Source organism: Eutrigla gurnardus, assembly GCF_963514095.1.
Source record: "Eutrigla gurnardus genome assembly, chromosome: 4".
NCBI classification, from domain to species: Eukaryota; Metazoa; Chordata; class Actinopteri; order Perciformes; family Triglidae; genus Eutrigla; species Eutrigla gurnardus.
The window spans coordinates 14,142,829-14,165,080 of NC_139918.1; the positions used below are offsets into that span (position 1 = coordinate 14,142,829).

The 22,252-nt window shown below is 42.0% G+C and overlaps 1 protein-coding gene across 2 annotated transcripts in view; it reads right to left on the reverse strand.

Moving 5' to 3' along the window:
• Positions 1-12,596, reverse strand: part of LOC311012214 (contactin-associated protein-like 4) — a 100,233-nt gene extending 87,637 nt beyond the window's left edge. For both annotated transcript variants that reach the window (XM_084007581.1, XM_084007580.1), the window contains exon 1: positions 12,334-12,596. In XM_084007581.1, coding sequence (XP_083863707.1) covers positions 12,334-12,445 — 112 coding nt within the window. In that variant the 5' untranslated portion in view covers positions 12,446-12,596. The remainder of the gene's footprint in view (positions 1-12,333) is intronic.
• Positions 12,597-22,252: the final 9,656 nt, after the last annotated feature.

Sequence of the window (22,252 nt, forward strand, 5' to 3'; positions counted from 1 at the left end):
CATGAAAGGCTAATCCCTCCTGCACCAGAGGCTGAAGGAGCACAGTGACCTTGGTAACTAATGCAGTTACAGTTGGTAAGTTTAATGTCCCCAGTAAAATATCCAATTACGACAGTCGTAACTAATGCATCTGCTGGTGCAAATAGAGTTGGAAGTGTAAAATCCATTTGTTGTTTGAGTCTTCTGTCTCGGGGTGACGGAGTATCATGACCTCAGCAGATGAAAGCTGATATTTGAGGCAAGCCATCTTCAGTGACGCCAGCTCTATTTGATAAATGGCTTCATTTTTTGGGGAGACAGACTCCTTCTGGGTACGGCCTTCAACAAATACAGTCCAGCAGGTCCCAATATCAAATGGATGGACTGCAGTCGTCTGTCGGCTCCTTGCTTAGCTACCTGTTCCTGGGTTAATAAATCCAGATTCATGACAGGTGGCTCCACATCCGTTCTGTAACCTTGACTTCATCAGGTCCCGTTGATGGCTCCATTTTGCCTGCACACATTTTCATAAATGACACTTAAGAAGAAATATGAAGGGCATTTATCGTCAGCTACTTCTCTTCTTCCTCATGGCTCTCGCTGACGCAAGCCTCCCATGAATCATGAAGGACCGGGAGGTTTGCCGGGAAGTTCACTAAACACCAGATCGCAATGGCTTTGTTCTTCTCTGTGCAAACGAGCAGTTCACTGAAAAGCAATTTATTCCCACGAGACAAGCCCACACCTGAAATAAGCTGTGGTTCACACTCTCCATCCTCGGCGTTTTCTTTACCGGATTAATCCTGGAACACACGAGGGATAATTCATGAGCTTGAGGGATTTCATCAAGCACACCTAATATTTCCCTTGAGCCTCCACAGTTTAAATAACCAACTCTTTCTAAAGGCAACGAAAAGTCTTCAATGGGTGAGTAATAACACCCATGAATTTCCCATTCAGCCTCCGGCATCTCAATAATTTACTGTAACTTGTATTAAATCCCTCCTCAGTCTGCAGCAGCTGAATAATCAAACCGTCCTTCAACACCGAGCATGTAAATAACCAAACCATGCAGATCTTAAAGCCTAATTAGCCGAGGCACTGATCACCAAGTTCAAGGGAGAGAAAATGTGATTACCTGTCCATCATGTCAGCCCTCATCAAGTTTAATCACAGTGCAGCGGGGCATGCGCTGCCTGCATATGAATGCATGTCACCTGGCTCCGACTGACAAACTGCTTTTTAAATTTGACTTTCAGACGAGACTCACGGGGAAGCTGTGAGTCAAGCATTCAAACAACCTGGGAAGAGGGCGAAGATATGCAGGAGCGTAGCGGTATTATCTGTCATTAGGCTAGGATTAAAAGTCATTTAGTGTTCTTGAGATTATCTTATCATTAGGCTATGATTATAGCACTCACTCCAGTGGCTCGAAATCAGCTAAGCGGAGAGATAAACACCTCAAGGCGGCTGAGAGAATAAAAAAGAAAGTATAGTTAAAGATGATGACTGGGGAAATCATTTTTTCTGACTCAAATTTAATTGCTCTTTAAACTGTAATTGATTTCTATTACAGGCATGTATATTAAAGGATATTATTTGATTGAGCCAAACATGCCAAATGTATCTTGTTTCTACGTGAATATAATAAACACCAAAATTAAACCAAGTGATGTTTGTAAATTTCTCCACTGTGTGTATAACTGTTTATTTTATCTTTTGTCTTTGGTCATAAGTAAATAAAATAGTACTGATACTGGAAAACAAGAGAGCATGTAAATCAGACAACAGCCTCTTCAAACCGTATTTTTGTTCCTTTAAATTTAATCAACTTCAGTTGTTATCGTGGCTGGTGAAACGCTACCACATAAATCTATAGGGCGGGGTTTAAACCAAACAATTTCTGGATTCATATCAATCTTCATTTAAAAGATCCGATATTGATTCATAAACTCCTTGGATCAATCTTTTTATACCAATTACTGTATCCTCTGTGTTACTCTGGCATGACCGCACAAGGAGATCTGCCGGCGAGCGACGGGGAACTAAAACATGACAGAAGCTGCTCCACTGACAGCACCTGCAGGCCTGGAGCAGACATCTGGTTTGGGATTTAAAAGGTTCGAGGTCAGAGCAGAGCTGGACAAACACAAAGCCATTTACAGGATGTGCAAACTAGAGGTCATATGTTGTGGAAAATACCACAAAGCTCAGAAACCATTTCACCAGACATCACCCAAAAACGCTATCAAACCTCACTGGAGAAGAAAGTTTCAGTCAAGTTACCGTCAATTTCTCCAGCGTTGTTGAAAATGTGGTTATCCTTATATGTATTCACGTTTGAAACATGGCGTTGCAACTCCACTGAAGTCGTCAGCCTTGCAGCTGGACGTCCAGAGCAGCAGACAGGTACCTGACTATCACCTGTCATCATGTGAAACTACTCGTTGCACCAAAACAACACTGTTTGCTGTCCAAGAGCCGAGCTAGGAGAGGAAGACAGTTTGGAGGTCTTCTACAGAGAATCTACCAAGGACAATACGTATTACAGAAATTATGTAAAGTTAGCTGAGCTGAGCTTACAGAAACCCATTTCTATATTCAGTTTAAGACACCGAAAAGGAAGATTAAGCATATAATACAAAACTTATAACGCAAAATTGTGTGTTTTGTTCAGCGTTTCTGTAGGGTTCTGTAGGGTCTGTAACGATGTAGCGACCAAATGCCGACCCTTTAATGCAGCATCTTTCTCTCTCTTAAGTTGTTTAGGGGAAAGGCTTCACATTTGGCTGTTTAGATTTGATTTGTCACACCTGATATGCGCATTGCAGCAGATAAACGGAATATATACAGCTTCGCTATTCAATAGGGAAGAAAAGCAGCTCCTCTTACAGACGGGATTCAGGCCTTGCTGCTCAGATGCTGAATTATTGTGAGTGAAGAAACACAAATATCAAACCTCTCAGGACGTAGTTTAGCTCCTTCATTTCATTCTGATAAACAACTTCAGCCAGACCTTGCCCCAGGCTCTGGAAACAAATGAAGTGTGGAGAGAAAAGTCAGCATGGACGATTATTAAGTGAATGATGCTCTATAGGTGGGCTCTTTGGAAATAAATGGCTGAAGGACGACTTATTGGTTTCAGGGTGTTGCGTTTGTTTTTGGTTATGGCTTTTAAATGGCAGATTCTCCTCTGGGTACAATTTTTTTTTCCCCCCACAAAGGCGATAAGGTTTTAATTTGTCCCTCTGCAGCTTCTGATGCCAATACTTTTCATTCATCTGTCCTCTCAATCCAAACCCTTAACTGTAATTTACATTCTCAAATGTTGTAAAATGTCTATTTATCTTCCCTCTGTCTGCTTGGAAGAGGTGATTGTTAATCTGTTAAGAATTGATTCAGCCTCAATTCAGCTGAATAATTATAATTGACCTTGCACTTATCTAGTCAGGCAGGCAAGCTGCAAACAATCCACAGTCCTTCCCGTTCTCTGACAACTAATGTCTTACTTCAGAGTGAAATATTTGGGGGATTTGTGACATTTTTAGATTTTTAGTGTGTTGTTTTGCTTTTCCCAGCTGTACTGACCCATTTCCCCCACATGGAACATTAACGTTTTATTTCCTCTCGTCTGCTCTTTCGCCTTCATTTTCAAGGGGAGCACACAAATCTTCTCTTTATCGATCAACCTGAATCCTCCTCTGTCAATAACGACTTAAGTTTCTACTTCTGTTTCATGAAATCCTCCCTAGGGTGCTCACAAAGCTTACATGGGTAAACGTAACCTCGTTGTTAAATTCTAATAAAAATTTAGAGCATGATAACGGCTGTGGAAAAAACAGGCATCGCTGTGAAAATCAATGAACTGAATCGACTGTTTCCTGGGTGTTTCATTCTGTTTCCTCCAGGATCTAGTTTGGTGCATAACATGCAGGACTGAAGTGAGAAATAGAACAGGACTCAAAGCTGCATTAAGTAATCATTTTACATTAACAATAGTACAAATAACCTCATGCGTAATGTGAAAATAGTTTGTGCCGACGATCCACAGAGAATTAAGACTTGATTTTGCAGTATCTCTCCGCTATGTTTAGCATTTAGCAGATCCGAATCCAGATGTTTTCCTCAGAAGATGGTGGAGACCAAATACGGAGATATAAAAGAGTCATATTGGACTAAGATTGATCAGGTGGACAGAAACACAACTTAGAATAAGTTACTATGTTGCTCCATGTCTATGCATACAAAAACGTAAGGTTACAGATTACATATCTACTCGTAATAACTTATCAAATGTGTCAACAAAAACCTCAAAACATTGCAAAATACAATGGCAGTATATGGCCAAATGTGTAGGGGATTTAGAGAAAGATGATTCAGTAGGCAAAAACATCAACACTTATAGTTAAACGCTCTCCATAAGATATTCAGAGAGCATTAATGTAGAAACAAACAAACATTAGCTACAGTATGTAAAGATACAGAAGAGTAATCTCTACCTGAGCAGAGAATTAAGTCACTCTCCCTCTGTGTGTGTTGTAATCCGATCTTCTTTGTGCTTTGTTTACGCAGCTAGTTGTTTGCTGCTATATTAATGCTCTGAATATATAGAAAGTGCATGTTAGCGCATGTGAGCGGGCCCCACTTGTTAACTCTAATATGAGCTTTGTCAGCACTGTTAGCTGCTAGCTTTCAAGATTCTTAATTTTGCTTCAATGTTCAACATCCACACACAGACATTCATCAGAGCAGATGTAGGAGACCCACTTTACACCAATAGGAGCGACTTTATAAAGCCTTATTATAATATGAACAACTAACAGCACATTGTGACATTATTCTTTCACTCGCTACGATCTTACCTTTCCTCTACTGGAAGCTCATTACTTCATCACAATCACTCCATCTACTTACACATACTGCACACCAGAGAACAATATGCTGAAAAGATCTTGAGAGGCATTCTGGGAAATGTGTAGTTAAGTGTAAGTGACTTTAGACTTAGAGATGTACTTCTTGAACTTTGCTGTTGGATTACTTTTTTTTTAATCTTCGGAATTTAATTTAAAGGCTATTGGACAATTTGTGTTAATGACTTTAAACTGCAGTGAGGTTTGCAACATATAGTTAACACACACAAACACAGACACATAGACACACACACACACACACACACACACACACACACACACACAAATTATGCATTCTTTGAGAGGACTGATTTGAGCGTTATACCTTGGTTTTTTTTTACCTTGTTGGTCTTCCCACACTTCCTCTCGGCACCGGTTGAGAGTTACAACATGGATCTTAGAACTTGTTAGGAAACAGTCTCAGGTCTATATTTTTGTCTCTACATGACATAAAATGTAAACAAGACCCTTCAGCGAGAAGACTGGCCATTTCTATAGAGTTATTCTAAATGCCCATCATCAGGTCGGATTCTCCACGGAATCAGAAGAAACGTTATATGTCAGGCAGGTTCTCCAGAAACTCTTGTAACTCTCCCTCCAGTGGAACCCCCGTCGGTGACCAGCCCAACACAGACAGACCCAGCTTCGCCTTCACTTTGCCTGCTGCTCCACCGATCCCCACTGAGAGCAAACACACCACGCTGCTGGAGGCCCAGGTTGTGTGGCTGGGCCTACTGGAGGAAAGGGAGGCAGAACCAGGACTGTGCGGAGTAGACAGTCAGACCCTGCTGCAGTTAAATGAGAGGTTTTCTAAAGGGAGTCTAGTCCTAGTGGAAGTCGGCAATTGGTGCTTCTCCACCTCCAGACGGGAGCAGGTCAAAGGCGGCAGGAAAGCCAGATCTGGGTCAGTCTGTGGTGGGCTAGTTGCTCCTGCTGGAGTCTGAGCTGAATGAGTTTCTGGGGATCCGACCCAGTGGCACCGATGAAAAGCATTACAATTACATTACAGAACAACTATATGGAAATAGCCAATCTTCTGGTTGATGGTCTTGTTTACTTTTCCGGGTCATATAGAGCATTACAACTGATAGTATGACATTTGGTCTATTTCAGGTTCTTTCCTGATCAACATGAAAATGAAAAGATCAAGAATAAAAGCGTTCTGCCTCTTGACAATGCTTACAATCACAGTATTATTGTCTTCTCACATCAGGCTCAAGGCCAGCGTGTTTGGAACATAGCATCGTATTCAGAAGCAGATAAAATCCAAAGCGACGAAAGCAAAGTAATCAAAGAATTAGGCGGATTCTGAAGGCATCTGAGGAAAATCACCAACGCTGCTAATTAAATCTGGTAATTAATACAGACATAAATACAAAGTACTGCAGTGCTTGGAGGAACTGTGGAATAAATCAGAACAAAATAAGTTATGAGACAACAAAACTTTCAGAGGGCGCAATTAGAGCTGGAACAGAGGAGCAATAAACACTACAGAAAGAAGCAATGAAAGAAACCTCTAATGCTATTATTGTTATCAGGGAAGGTCCATTAAACACTTCCGCTGTTTTTCACTCATTTTCATTCATTTATTTGAAATATACAATATGAAATCTTCCACTGTCTCCATTAAAATATTTTAAATATACATTAAGAGTAGCTGTATTAAACAAACATTTATTTATCTCTAAACTGTTGGCAGCATGTACGCTGGGGTATCTGCAGAAAAGTCTTCAAATTGATTTTAGAAGGCCTCAGAAGGTATGAAACACTCTAAATGTACTTTTCAAAGTTACTTTCTCTTGCTGGCTGTCGGCATAAATGTTTGTTATAAAACGTCAGAGCATCTGATTGTGGGATGTTAGTCATTATACACCAATAAGCTAAAGGTGCGATTGTTGTGATGGTGGTCTGTGTCTGTCACTATCTTTAAAAAACAAGAAGCTCATTACCTCATTATAAAATTAACTAAATTTCATTGTCTTTACTTCAATCGAATTGCTTAATCCATCTATCCCTTTCTACTGCTTAGCCAGGTCCAGGTTGCATTCATTTAATGAATTACATCAGGAATTATTATAATAAGCTGCTGGGAAGTACTGAAAAAGTGAACTAATAATAAAGCATTCTAGTCCATATCCTGCCTACTGGTTTTCCATCATACTTCTATACCTGCCTGATCTGAAACAGGTGTTAAATTGCATTCTTAGTGCTTTTGAAAAGGTCTTAAAGTAAACTTGGCGAACCCTGAACCTGCATCACTTCAGCAGACTGACAAGTGTGAAGCCTCTGGTGCCACAGACAAAACTGAACAGGACAAATCCACAGAAGGACATTGTTTGAGCTCTCCAACAATTGTAAATTAAGTTTTACAATGAATTCTCAACCTGAGAGAAATATATCATTAATTTCATTGGGAGCATGTTAAGGTTCAAGGTCACGTTTGGACAAGAGACGCTGGGGATCAAACCAATATGATTAATGGCCAACCTGACATGTAGCTGCACAACCACGTTATTATTTAACGTTACATCGTTTATGTTAGCCACTTACTATGCAGTCTGTGAAATATTAATGATAAACCAACACAAAACAACTAAAACCACAAGACACAGTTGCAGATAGCCATTTCAAACCTTTTGAGGAGTCATTCTGTATTTTCCTCAGAGCAAAGACGTGGAACGATCCACTCACCTTTTTCCTTGAACACTTAAACTAACCTGCAGCACACATGAGTAAAACAGTGAATCTGGCAGCTCAAAGACACATTTTTGGTTACATGTTAGTCATTTGGCTGCCGGTCTCTGAGCTGCTGAACACACAGAGACTCTTTCATGCTGTGATATTGGAAGGCGATTAAACACAGAGTGACTTTATGGCCCTGCGGGGTCGCTTCTTTTACACATAGACTTCCACAAATCTCATCAGTGACTCACTCATTCGCTGATCCGGCTAACAAGTCATCAGGGCACCATCTGGCTGTTAAAATATGTATTTCCACTTTGTTTTCGTTTAGTACCAGCTCCATAATGAGCGGTGAGCTGTCGGCAGCGGCGAAGGGAGACATGGAGTCTGAGACCCGCGGCCGGGAACCCTCCACCTCTGCAATCCTAACTTAATATGCTGCTGTGGTTTATGGACTGAGCATGATGAGTGTGCTGCTGGGTCATGCTGGGCGAGATTAAGAGATAGACAGGGAGAAGGAGAGAGTGAGAGAGAATGCTAAAGGCAAAAAACAAGACATCCAAAACTATAGAGAATACATAAGAAGAGATACAGCAGAGAAAACTGATTGCAACAAGAACTGAATCAATCTAAAACTGATACTTAGGGCAAATCTTAACCTGTGTACATATGTGTTAAATTATTGTATCCAAGACGCGAAGGTCCCCAACCTAAACTAAGTATGTTGAAGTCATGTTTATGCCTAAACCTTACCAAATGTTAATCTGTTTCATTTTTCAACTAAATTAAAAGAGTTTCCATCTGAGCATCAGAACCTAAAACGCTTCGTTATAGACGCCACGGACAAATAATGGACTGGACTTACTCCTCACATCCTAACAAAGCATCATGAGAACCTATGCATCGGGTAAGCTAATTACTTGCTGATTACTTACTCTCCGGAGGAATGGTAAGATTGTAAAATGCAGTGACAAAATCAGTTGTTGTGTAAGTATAAAAGTATTAAACAAACAACATGCAAATGTCTCGAAAGGAGTAGACAACGGTCGCGCACATCCAGTATAAAAGGTGCTGGCCTCAAAAATTGTAGACAGGAAAAGCAAGAAGAGGAGACCGCACACATCAGCTCCCTTATGTGCAGATTTATTAGCACATCAGGAAAGGAGACATGCAGCCCTCGACCAAAAAATACTGAAAGTTCTTCCCTTTTCTGGTCAGATCCATGATTCTGTTTCCTTTTTTTTATTAAAGATTCATTATCTATCAAATACATATTTACTATTTGCTCAAATAGTCAATAATACCAAAGTGAAATTGGCAGATCAGACCACTTCTCAGGACACTGTGGGCATTTACAGTGTTTGTCATCCAGAGTCTCCTGTTATTTTTGTTGAACATGCTGGGCTTGGATAATTACATCTCTATTATTCTTGCTGGTACAGAAATGCAGGTGAGCTCATGAAGCGCCACCCACCTGCAAACCGGGCCAAGGTGTAATGAGACAGGGTAAGTTCAAACACCTCCAGGGGGGGCAAAAGGCCTTTAAAGATGCTGAATTCCAAATTCAGAGCATATCTTTGATTGGGGGATTGCCTCCACACAGCGGGTTTCATAACGACCCATGGCTCAGGAGGATGTTATCACTGTAACCGCTATATGAGCCTCGCGCAAAGCAGCAGCCATTAGCTAGATGGTGGGGCACACACAGTGGGAGACATATGAACTAACCTACAGGATCCGCCAGCTTCATAAACAAAGCACAGAGAAACTCATATTACCACATTCACACAGAGGGAGAGCGACTTTGTTCTCTGCTCAGGCCGACATCTTTACACAGCAAATAGTTGTTTGCTGCTATACTAATTAGTGGTCGACCAATTAATTAGTTGGCCTATCAATCGGTTGCCCTTTTAACCAGGCTGATTAATGGCATTTTGAGATGATTGGCATCGGCCAATGTCATAGCGCTCACCAGGCCGATAAACAAAAAATGTCTGCAGACACATCTGTAGGCAGCCTTGCGGAGCCCGTGAACTTCCGGTGCTGCGAGTCGTCTTGTAGTAAATGGAGAATCCGCTCTACTCGCCGCCGGCCCAACTGAAGTTAGCCTGAAGTGAGGTCCTACCCCAGCGGAGTGCACGTCCCGCGGAGCGGCGCCGGCAGCCTGCAGAGGCGAGCGGAGCCAGTGGAGCAGCTAGCGGACATTTTTATTCTAAAAAGGACCGGTCCAGCTCTGCTTACACCTCGAGTCTGAAGTGAGGTCCCACCACTGATCTGTAATAGGTCTGTAGCACCAGTGGGTCCCGCCCCCTATAGCAATTCTGTGTTGTTGTTGTTATTAATTAAATTGTTGTATTTTATCACATGCAAAAAAACAAACAAGGTTCTCTATTTATCACATGCACAACACAACGCAATGCAAAGTAAAACATATCGGCATTATAGATCGGCCATCGGCCGCCCTGCTCTCTAAATGTCGGAATCGGCCATTGAAAAACCCATATTGGTCGACCACTGCTCTAAATTTCAAATGTAACACCTTTATATAAACTGTCCCTAAGTAACAAGACATTTCTTACCTTGGTTTGATCTACAGACACAAAAGATGGAAAGATGTTAAATACTGGCAGCTTAAAGTTGTACCGGTGTCACCAAATATTCCCAAACCCCATCAGCTGAAACCAAATGCAAACACCTTCAGATGAAAGTACAGTGTAACACTGAAGTGAGCAGCAGGGGAGAGAATACACGCAGAGAAAGATTACGGGATATGGACATGAAACAGGGAGAAAAAATATATATATAGGTACAGTGACTAGAAAGGAAGGAGGAGGAAGGTAAGAGCGACACAGCAGCAGGAGGGCAGACATCCAGGTGGAAGAGAAGAAAGAGAAAGATAGGTATAGCTAGCTATGAAAAGAAAAGGGAGAGAAAAGTGTCGGGAGCTGACGGAAAACAACAGAGAGAAACGAGCCCGGAGAGAGGGCTGAAAGTTTGCAGCACATCTGATTCAGAAACAGCAGAGGAGAAACAGCCAGAGGGAAGATATAGAGAAACAGATACTTTGATGAGACTGTAGATGCTTCTTTCATGCAGCAAAAAGAACCTGGGAACAACAGATGATGACCAATACTCCAACCCAACATGTTGTGTTCATATACAGTACTCTATCTCCTCTTTCCTTCCTTCATCTGTCCAACTGTAGAGGATGCTGCAATCTGCCTCTCTCAATGTCTCACTAGCTTACAGTCAGCTGTGGGTACATTAAACTGCAGAAGAAAGATCGGACCCAAAACACTTCTTTTGCATAATTATTTGGGTATAATATCCTGGGTGGAATACTGACATTCCTTTGGTTCTTCCGAATTCAACGTGACACATTCTCCACCACAAGAATTGAAAACTATACGGTATGCAGGTTTTAGTTCGACTGCACAGCGACTGTACGGCGGGGTTTAAGAGGTGAAACGGCAACACATGGTGGGCGTGAGGAGAGACGAGAGAAGGAAAAAGAAAGACGCAGAAGCAGATGAGAAGCGGGGTCGTGAAGAGGAAGACGATAATAGCGTTCTGCACAAGTCACATTATCGTTGACAGCAAAGGAAAGAAACAGGCAAACAAGGTTAATATAAAAATGAGAAAAAGGAGACGGAAAAGAGATCACTGTGTTGAAGAGAAGGGGCACAAAAGGGTGGAGGGATGGACTTTTTTCTGCCATTTATCTTGATTACATAGAGGGAAACATCACTGCCCTCTGTCTCCTACATTCATCCCATTTCTGCTCTGGATTCCCGCCTTTTCCCTCTTTCTTCTCATTTCTTAGGCAGGGAGGAATAATAGCAACGCCCCACTTCATAATCACACACTGACACAGCCTTAGACCTGCAAACTGCCTGATGTTGATGTAAATCATGACTCAATGCTACTTAAGGGAAGAAAACAGATCTTCCTCCATTACGGAATCAAACCAGCAACCCTCAGTCCCAAACCCACCTCCACAATCCGCATGCATCCTATTTCTCACATGCGCGCACGCACACGCGCGCACACACGCACGTCGTGCACAGACGTGGCTCGGTCCCAGGATGCTCATCATGCAGCTCTGAGCACCAAATTAACCAGAAAGAAAACAGATAACCCAGTTTGATGCACACTGGCTGAACTGGCTTTTTATAGCGGCGACAGTGTTCCTCTCTGCAAACAGACACAGACCTTTTACTGCCAAACGTGCAGCTGCGTGGAGCAAACACCTGCTTTGGTTAGAGCCTCTCTGACAGCTTTTCAGGAGTTACGGTCGCAGCCAGCAGGAGACTCGGTAAACACGTGCGGGAATAAGAGTCAAATCAATCCAACAAGCTATAAGGACGTTGAATAAAAGTTGGAGATAAGCAGAAGGCGCGTTCTGCGTAAACGTTACAGCGAGAATGAATTGTTAAAACTGATCCCGACCTCAAATTTGTTTAATTTTTGAGCGTTTTAAAACGCTCAAAAATTAAACAGTTATTCACGTAAAAACGCCACAACTCTCATGTTTTAAACAACGGAGCGCTTGCTGTGCGCAACCCTGCATCCCACATCTTTGCACTTTTTCCAGCTTTATAGAGTACCTATATAGGAGCAACGGCTGAAATCAGAAATCAGAGGTTTCATATTGTTGTGACAGGGCGATGAACCGCCCGTTTAAAGCCGCCCTCTGGGTCTGCGCTGCCCGGACTCGCTCCGTCTCCTCCGGGGAAAGTGAAGAAGCGCACAGCCCGCTTACCTTCTCCGGTTGTCCCATACGCGCTGGAGAGAAGCAGGGCGACCTGAGCGATAATCCCGGCGACTCTTTTAGTCCCAAAATCCATGATGATGAAGGCGGCGGGAAGCTGCATAGAAGCCCGGCGGCTGCTGGAGGAGAGAGACGGCCAACCTCCCTCCAGCTCCCAGAGAGATCTCCTCAAACCCGGCTAGAGAGAGTGAGAGTGTGAGTGTGTGAGAGAGAGAGAGGTGGTTTTACTATGTGGTCAGAGCTCCAACTTCAGCGCGCCCCCTCCTCTTCCCCTTCAGTCCCCGTGGTTAATAAAGGAGCTTTCTGGGTCCTCCGGTCCTCCGACTGCTGCTGACAAACAAGCAGCTGTTGGTCACCACGTATTGCGCCACATAGCTGACATCCAACCAGACAGACTGCTAATGTTACACTATTAGCTAGCACACATTCGCACCGTGTAGTTATGACTAAAGCCTTACTTTGTATTTACTTCCATTCCATTGCCAAGTTTGAATATAGTTGTTAATAACTAACTACTACCTAACGTTAGGTAGTGGTTTAGGCCGACTAAATCGCAGGCTAGTGACTTTAGGGATGAGAAAATCGGTTGAAACGTCTTTAGCGCTGTCCAATCAGGACCAAACTAGCCTGAAAACAGGAAGTCGCTGTAGCATCAAGTCATTACAGAACTTCCACAAACCACCTTAGTCATAAACGATTTATCTTTTGTAAATGTATGTCTGCATACATGGGGTATTCATACAGTTTTGAATAAATCGGGAATTTATATACATATAATGTTTTGTGAAAGCGGAACATTGGTGTCAAACAGCATGTATCAAGTTTCAGGAATCAAAAACAGTTTAATTGCCCAGGTTTGCACATTCAAGACATTTGTCTTGGTGTTTTTGTGCAGAATGATCAAACTGAAACAAATAGAAGATAATAAAATACATTACATTTACATCCAAAGCTGACAATAAGTACATTTGTCGGGATAAAGTGCAACCGAATATCACTATCCAGTAAGAAATCATCTTACATCTGGACAGCTGTGTCATTTTGTACAGGGGTGTGCAAACTATTGACTAGGGGATGTGCTAAGGTTCTTCATCTTTTGCCAAAACATCAAACACCATGGATATTATAATTCCTTATTAACATGCAGACTCTTTATGCAGATTCATGCCATGGCTTCTTGCTGGTTCTAGAACTCTTAATGATGCCCTCCACTTTGACAATAAACAAAAATGATGCACTCAGTGAGCAACATGGCTGCTATCAGTTATTTCCCATCTATCCATGACAATACATCGGAAAACAAGAATATCTGGGCTCCTTTTGACCTGAAACCACCGCAGCTTAACTCTCAGACCATCAGTTCCGCTAAGGACTCTTTGGACTACAAATACGCCGCTGGTCAAAACAGCTCGACCATGCAGCAGGTTGAAGAAAAAGCAGTTGTAACGCCGCCGGGCTGCTTGGCGCCGCCTGATTACCGACCTCTGGAAGTCTTCAGTGCGACAGCTGTGGATCCAGGTCCAGCCTCATGGAGCGAGGCAGAAGAAATATGTGAGCTGTGCATCAGGGTGAAAGAAATCGAGTTACTGGACATGATGGGAGAACGTCCTGGTAACCCGGGGTGTAAGTAGACAATGACAATAATTACCTGTGCTGCTATTAAGCTAGTTTAATGGCCCACTTTGGAGCCAGAGGAGTCGATAGAAATGGTTGTTGTGCATTTTTGAACGTCATCCGTGTAACTATCATTCAGTGATGATCAATAGAATTAGAAAGCTTTACAATCCCTTCAGCTCATTTGAGTCTGCTTCACAGGACAAATCACATACAAACACCGGATTTTGGAGAAAATAAGCGATGCTGCTATTCATGTGCTACCTCTTATTTTATTTTACTCTCGTATACTAATATTTCTCTCATTCCGTCTGCCTTTCTCATCCAGATACATTTCGGAGGAACATCAGTTGCCAATATGGAAGCAAAAACGTGTGGAGGAAACCAGTGAGGAAGACAAGAAGATATTATCTTTAGTTCTTCTAGTTGAATCTCAATAAACCATCAATGAACTATCCAAACATTTTAAAGTTTTCTCTGTTATCCATTCGGAGAATGTGAAAAAGTGCTTTTAACTTGATACCTGGACCTGAACATACTGTATCGCAAGCATTTCAGTGACTATGAATGATGCAATGCTTTTAGGAACTGACACAATGAGGGCTGTCGGCTTATTTTTGGCACAGTTTCCTTGTTCCAGACATCCACACCGCTGCCAGCATTCTTGATTTTTGTTTCCAGCGATTTACAACAATAAATTACTGATTACTCATCACTTCATTCAAAATAAAATGAATAACGAAGACAACTAAACAGCAATTTACCCCAGGGGACCACGTTAAAGACAATGATTATGGTGTGGCAATCCATGTTCTCGGATTAAAAACACGCAATGATTGCTTAATTGAGTGCATGATTTCGGAGACAATTTAAAGTCAAGACTTCTGCAGTATGCATCCGACATTCAGAATAAAAGCAGGTAATTATCATCATAAAGTAATTGAATGTAGTATTTAACTGTTATACCAAATAAACTAAAGCACAGACTAATTTAGGGTATCCGATTTTTTTTTTCTTATACCCTTAATTGGTCCTATTTCATTGTTGAAGCATGGAGTATTGCTCAAAATACCTCCTGGTCTTTATTCTTATCTACAAATGATGTATTACTCATCAAGTGCACTGTGTCAGGTTGCCTATGCAGCATACAGGATGGATGTTAGTGCCCCCGTGACCCTGAACAGCGGTGATTGATAATGGATTGATGGATTTTAGCACCTTTATTAACAATGTCAATAAACAAAAGTGCTTCCCAACAAGAAACAAAACACACATAATATGCAAACCCCACATCTTCTGAAAAGTTGGGATATTTTCCAACAAAAAGCTTAGATGTGTTGATTCATATGAGCATTAATTTAACTGAGAATTACTGTCAACTAAGCAACTAAATTGTATTTTGTAAATACAAACCGAGTTTTCTGGCTCTTTTTCTGTTGCTAGGCGGCTGCATACGCACTAAAAAAGATGCTGTCACTGTGGGGGAAAAGCGCGACATGGACAAGCCTTATACCTCCGTCTCTAGACTGCTAGTTACAAAGGAACTAGTTTTATCTCTCCTTGATTGCTGCTCAGCAGTCTGTTCAGATGCAACCAAAAAGAGCTGTCTAAGTTCCAAATAGCTCAGAATAAAGCTAAAAGTTTGAGGTTTGAGTACGGAGAGAATGCAGTCTCTCATGGCTCATAGGATGGCAAGGAATCTAATGAGCCTATTTTGAAATAACTACCAGATAATCTTCTGCCATGGCTTCATGATACTAAACACATTTTGTGTTGCCTCTTTTTTTCCACAGAAAATCTGTCAATATGTGCATGTATGCGATTTGAATTGAAAGTTGGCTCCTGGCCTTAGAAGTCAAGAATGAATGCGGTTATAATTACAACAGGTGGCTCAAAAGCAACGAGGAATCAATACGCAGCAGGAGTTTCAGAAGGATTTGTGTAACACAGAAGCGCCTGGGGACGAGGATATGGCATCGTGTTCAACAGATCAGGTCCAGCACCAAACAGTAATGAATGCATTTATGAGGGAGAAGCTTTTGGTTGCATTCATTGGATGGTCAGAAAAAAAGGCCTGAAAACAGAGAGGAAGAGGGGAAGACGTGCAGAGAGAGTCAGCGGGGGAATCTGATAATGAAAACCTACTGAGTATAGCCAGCAGGGGAATCAGATGATAAAAAAACCTGTTGAGAGCAAACACAGCAGGGGAATCAGATAACAATGAAGCCAGGCTCTGTGAGGAACAAGGGATCACACCGTGCACTAACGCATACACTCAACATGAGCATCACACACCTCGGTGGCCTGCAGACACACCGCACACAGAGAAACCAGCTGGCTGCTTAATGTTCAAATCAGACGGGTGAGAGGCTGAAAAACTATGTGAACATGATATAGGTAAAAACACACCGAGAGGAACCAGCAGGCTTCTGGTTGCAGGAGAGGTTTGAAATGTAATAATATTTCCTGGCAGTCCCAAAAAACACACACACACACACACATACATACACACAGCGGGAAAGTTAAAGATAAGCCGAAATGGAAAATGGAAATGCCCAAAATCCAAAAGCATGAAATGGAGCAATGGATAGATGTCTGATGCTTTCAACCAGCCGACATCTCGGTTTCAGCGTTTTGTAGTTTTTAAAACAACATTTCGTCCGTAGAAAGAGGACCGTGGCACTACAAGGATTTTTGGATTTTGGTTTTGTTGAGAGAATATTAGTTGTTGCTGCGTCATAAAGGTTCGGTCCACATTCTTGGCAGTCCATGAGTGAAACTGGGCCACAGTGGGGAAAGCAATTTGTTTCAGTAAATAGAGAAATGTGCTTCTCCCGGGGCTCTTTCACTTGGTCTGAATTTCTGACTTTGGAATTTGATCTGAATGAAAATGACAGGTGTGACACCTGCCCTGGACCAAACAGCCGAACCTTGGTCCTAAGAAAAGAGGCGATCTCGGTCTGGATTAAACTGAACCATGGTTCGGTTCGTTTCCGGTTATGTTCTAAGAGTTGTTGGGCTCCTTTGGGGGACAGCTTGGTGGATGTGTATATGGTAATTAGACTGCACACACTGTACCAAAAACTGACAAAAACTAATTTGTGTGCAATATCAATATCAATGTGTACCACGTTTTCATATTTCCTATGTGCAATTATGTGAACTCACCATTCAGTCTGTATATGATTATATTTATTCTGTTACCTGTTATACATTTGGAATACTGCAAATGATCGTAACAAAAACACAACCCTTGTTTCACACATTCAGGTGTGAAAACACTTGAATGAAACCCACTGTGCTTTTACAAAAATGTGACCATAACTTTTCATTCCACAAGCTGAAGGAAGAGTGTTAATATAGCATTTAGCTGAGAGGGGGAGTAGATTGTGGCCAAGCAGTCTTTCATCGGTACACTGGGAAGTTGCTCCCAGCCTCCTTCCTTCACCAGTGCAGACTGGCGTTAGTTGGAAGGAGATGTTATCTCCCACATAAGCCAGTCAAAGCTGGATGTTGTTGGATGGTGCAACACCATCAGATTTTGGCAGCAGGAGGAAGCCAAACCAAAAGCGTGTCCTTTTCCACCAGTGAGAGCATGTGGGGTAATATTCCTCATGGTAAGAAGTGAAAGGGCTCAGCCAATCCCTAGGGAATGCGAAACAACTGGCTGTCAGACGACAACATCTGCCTCATCAGATTAGCGGATGCATAAAAAGTCGCTCTTCGATGTGAAGCTGGAGCCAGAATGTGGTAGCTCAGTAAGCAGTCATAAGTTCAAACTCCTCACAGTTTGTCTCTCTGCCCTTCCTCTCCAGCCACGTCCCCCAGGCCCCCCTCATTGTCATTTTACATCCATCCACCAGTTGCCCTCGGACTTGCCCCCTCCTTTCCCCATCACTGAAGGACTCATCTACACCTGTTCCCACTTCCCTCGTCTGCTCTGGAGCAGCCTGGCCTTTCCCCACCTGCCTCACATCCCCTCATCAGCCTCTCAGTTCATTTACCGGCCAGGTTCCATTAATCTGTTGCCAGACCATCAAAGTTGCTCGGGGTATGCTGCTTTTAGAGACCGATCATGTGCTCATACTTGAAAATTACTCCAATGCCACTACACCCAATACCACTGTGTTCACCGTTGGGGGCATTTGCAGCCACGTTCCCAGCAAGTTCCCCCACATCCAAAAGATTTGCTGCAAGGTCGTCAGTTGTGTCTGCTACACTGTGTCAGGGTTTCTGCCAGCGTATTGCAAGCCCGACATCACGTTGGCGCTGTGAACGCAGCAGTGCAGTGTGTGTACAGTTTAAGTTCCTGTTGATTAATGTGAAAGGGGTCAGCAACAATTACAGCCAAGACTCACTTAAGGTGGACTAGCTGAAAAGCTGGTCCTCTGGGTTTTGTTCAGCTTTTTATTTTTAATATTTCACTGCTAGCATTAATTGGTCAAAATAATTGCCGGTAGGACGGTTAATTATTAGCATCCCTATTGCAAACTAAGCTATCTAAAAAACACAACCTTGAATGTTTAAATGTCAGCAACAGCATCATTTGGGGATTTAATTTGTTAGTCAGGGACATTCAATGAAGATAAAAGATGAAGGCCTTTTAGGCTGAAACGCGTTGGCATGTTTTTATTAGATTAGCCATGTACCAATAAAGGCTTTTTATCATTTACCTTCTTGAGTGCCTCAGATATTTTTTTCTTCAAAGTTCTACTTGGATCCCCAAACTGAGGAGCACCAGAGGGACACCTTTTTCTTCACCCAAGTAGCACTCCATGCATTGTTTTTTTGATTGAAAATAAAAGGTGTTTTCAAAGTAATTTAGGCACTTTAATGGTATTATTCAGAACTCATCATTACTCTGTATTGGCAATAACCCAAAAAGGGTTTAATCAGTGCATCACTAGCTGCTTTCTTGCCAATTGTTTTCCTTTTGGTCTCTTCTGTCACTCTGCAACTTTACCTGCCCATCTGTATGTGCCAGTTAAAGTGAGCTGATCCTGTCTGCCTGCTTCATCTGCATGCGGGTCCAATCCCTGAAACTTGCATTCACTGAGTTGACTTCAAACTCACTAAATAACACATTCCGTTATATTTGTTAAATTAACAAACAGAAATGTAAAAGTGACGACCTGTGGTTTGTGGTGATGTGTTGTGACTTTTTCTGGGTAAATAAGTGGGTGTGAGTAGAGGAAAGAACAATATGACCCTGCACTTCCAGGTGACAATCTGCATTCAGGGGATTGTAATGTTATTTGTGTGCACACTCAACTTTTTTGCCCTCAATATACTTCCATAAAAACAAGCCTTTGTTTGATTGAGCACTCGTTCAGCCATCGACTCCCAAAGGGTCCGTCACCATTAAAACGCCAACTTAGCCGGTCAAAGCTGTCATTATATCTGGAAACTGTGATCCCTGTGGAGAGGCAGCGCGTCGCTTCTGTACCACATCAAACAATGGAGGGTTTCTCCTTTTGCCATGGCAACTTCCGAAACGGCCAGACAGACACTGAATGGACGTTTGAAAAACCGAAAGAAGAGCAGCATGAGAATGAGCTGAGGGGGAGGGAGGGAGGCAGAGAGAGGTTTGAATGGGAATAAACTGATCTAAGTCAGTGATACTATGAGTGTGGATAAATTCATCCTGGTTGCATCTGTAATCTCTACTTTAGAGCATCTCCATTTTGTTTGTAGTCACTTTTCACACAGCAAATCTGAGCAACATATTTTTCATACACAATTACAACATTGACTCAGGTTTGTAATTACACGTGATTCTCTGGATGTCTATTGATAAGAAATGAAAGCTTCTCAATGTGGTCTCTAATCCTGTTGCCAATACTCTAATCTGTCATGTTTGTTTCTAAATGATAAAAACTGTATTGAGCGTGTAAACAGCAAGGAAGGAGATTGTAGTGTACGTTTCATTTGCAAAACAAAATTTTTTTTAATGGAAATGCCACAATTGGTTAGATTTGGTGAACTTTGAACCAGAACACAGGAAGCAACCTTTGAGGAAACAGAACCGGAGTCCAAATGAAGGAAGCTATTACATCTTAGTATAAACGCTGCACCAAAGGAGAATGGTTCACAGACAGTCCTCTTAGCAACTAAGCTAACGTTCTTCCTGAGAGTTAGCATGCTTCCCCCCCTATGAATGGATTCATTGAATGAAATTATGTAAAATCAACACAAGAGGAGAGTAAACTGAAAGGACCACAGCTGTGAGAGCTGTTACCGCTGACTAAAGCTAGCATGTACTGATCTTGCAGGCTTGTTAGTGGTTAGCTCACCTGGAAAATTGTTCCAATTTCAGATGAGACCGGGCTCTAAATGTCTCTGTGGTGCGATCGTCCATCAGTATGTATTGTAGCAGGTCAAAGCCACAGTGAGACGTCAGTAGACAAGTTATTAGCAGATAATGGAGTGAACTGAAGCATCGCAGGCTCAAAGTGTCTCCGACATGATGCGAATCGTTCCCCGAGTCCGTGCTCGTATTTACTGTTTGTTGAAAACCAGACGGAGCGGGATGGAGATCGATGCGATCCGACTCTGCTTTATATTCACAGCAGCAGCTGCAGGCTGTTGGAGGCCTGCTGGCCGAGCGGCCGGCCAGTTGGCTGAAACAGAAAAGGCACTCAGAGTTTCTTTGAGAGCAGAGCAGAGATCAAGCTGCTCGGAGCCAGAAAAGAGACAGAGAAATCAACCCGTTTCAGAGAGATGTCGACTCTTCTGTGTAATGGACACTGATGCATGCATTGAGGCTACGACGACTTGAAATAAGAGGGTTGACCTTCTGTCCACTGTTAATTAAAGTCACATTTTAGCCAAAGAGGAATACGTTTTGCAGCGTGAATTGAATTTTTACTTTGCTTTCTAGAAAGACCTCAAAGTAAATCAGCTATATATGCATGCTGAGTCATCTTAATCCAATCAGTAATATATTGAAGAGTCACCAAATACTTCTGTTACATTATATCAGTCTTTTTTTTCAAATGAAACAACCTGATATTAAGCCAAAGATGGCAATATCTTTCTCTCTCTCTCTCTACCTCTCTCTCTCTCTCTCTCTCTCTCTCTCTCTCTCTCTCTCTCTCTCTCTCTCTCTCTCTCTCTCTCTCTCTCTCTCTCTCTCTCTCTCTCTCACACACACACACACACACACACACACACACAAACATGTTATTGGTTTATCAAATTTGAGTATGCTTCAGAGGTTTCTATCAATGCAGCCATATTTTGTATATATGGTATAATCAATACATACATGCATCCATAACACACACACACACACACACACACACACACACACACACGTTTATGGCCTTCAGAGGTAATGGCTTTGCCCTGCAGTCTCATCAGTAACACATCAAGGTAGAGGAGAGGTTCTCTCACAAGCCATGCAATGTAAAGCATTATTGTCTTTGATACTTAAAGCTGATTTGAAAAACATCACTGGACCCATCAGGAAGACTTAATGTAACAAAAAAATGTGAATTATAGATAAATACCACTAACATTTTTAATTAACGTGAAGTCTATCCCGTTTTCACAGACTGAGATCAATTGAAGCCGGTTTCTCTCCATATTAAACATAAGACATATTTGAACATATTTACATTTTGATACCACCTTTGCTGTTTTTTCCATGTATCTTCACTATTTTCAGTTTTAAGTAGAGTTGATTAATTTATTCATGTAACACATTATATTTTGGCAGAGCAGCGCAGAACATTTCCTGCTGGGATTCAGTGATCAGAGTCACGCTGTTGGCTGCCAACACATTTAATAAAAAATGACATTCTGCCCGTTTCCAGTTTTGTGACTCTTTAATTTAGCTTTCCATTACTGCTGTCAGTAATAAAGGCCTGCAGAGACATTTAAATTTGGTTAGAAAGAATGGGAGAGAACTGAGCTGACCAGACCTCCTCATCTGTTTGAGGTTCACACCTGCATGTCCAAACAAACTGTCAGTGGGTAGAGTTGCACTGTGGGTAATGTGGCCTAAATTACCCAGGTTTTGAAAAAAAGATCTGGTTCCCCTGCTTCAGTCTTTAACAATATTGTAGAAGTGCAATGCCAAATCGTTGGTGAACTCTTTTAAAAATGTAAAACACGTTCTTAAAAGCAACTGAAGAAAATAAAAGATAGCTTCTGTATTCAACCAAGTAAACCTCTGGAGTCACAACAGAAGTTTTGCTTGAAAAATTGCAACATATCCTTTAATAACAACAATTCCTTTCATGAGATATGAGAGTTAAAAAGTGAGCTGCCGCACAGTATCTATTCATCTCAC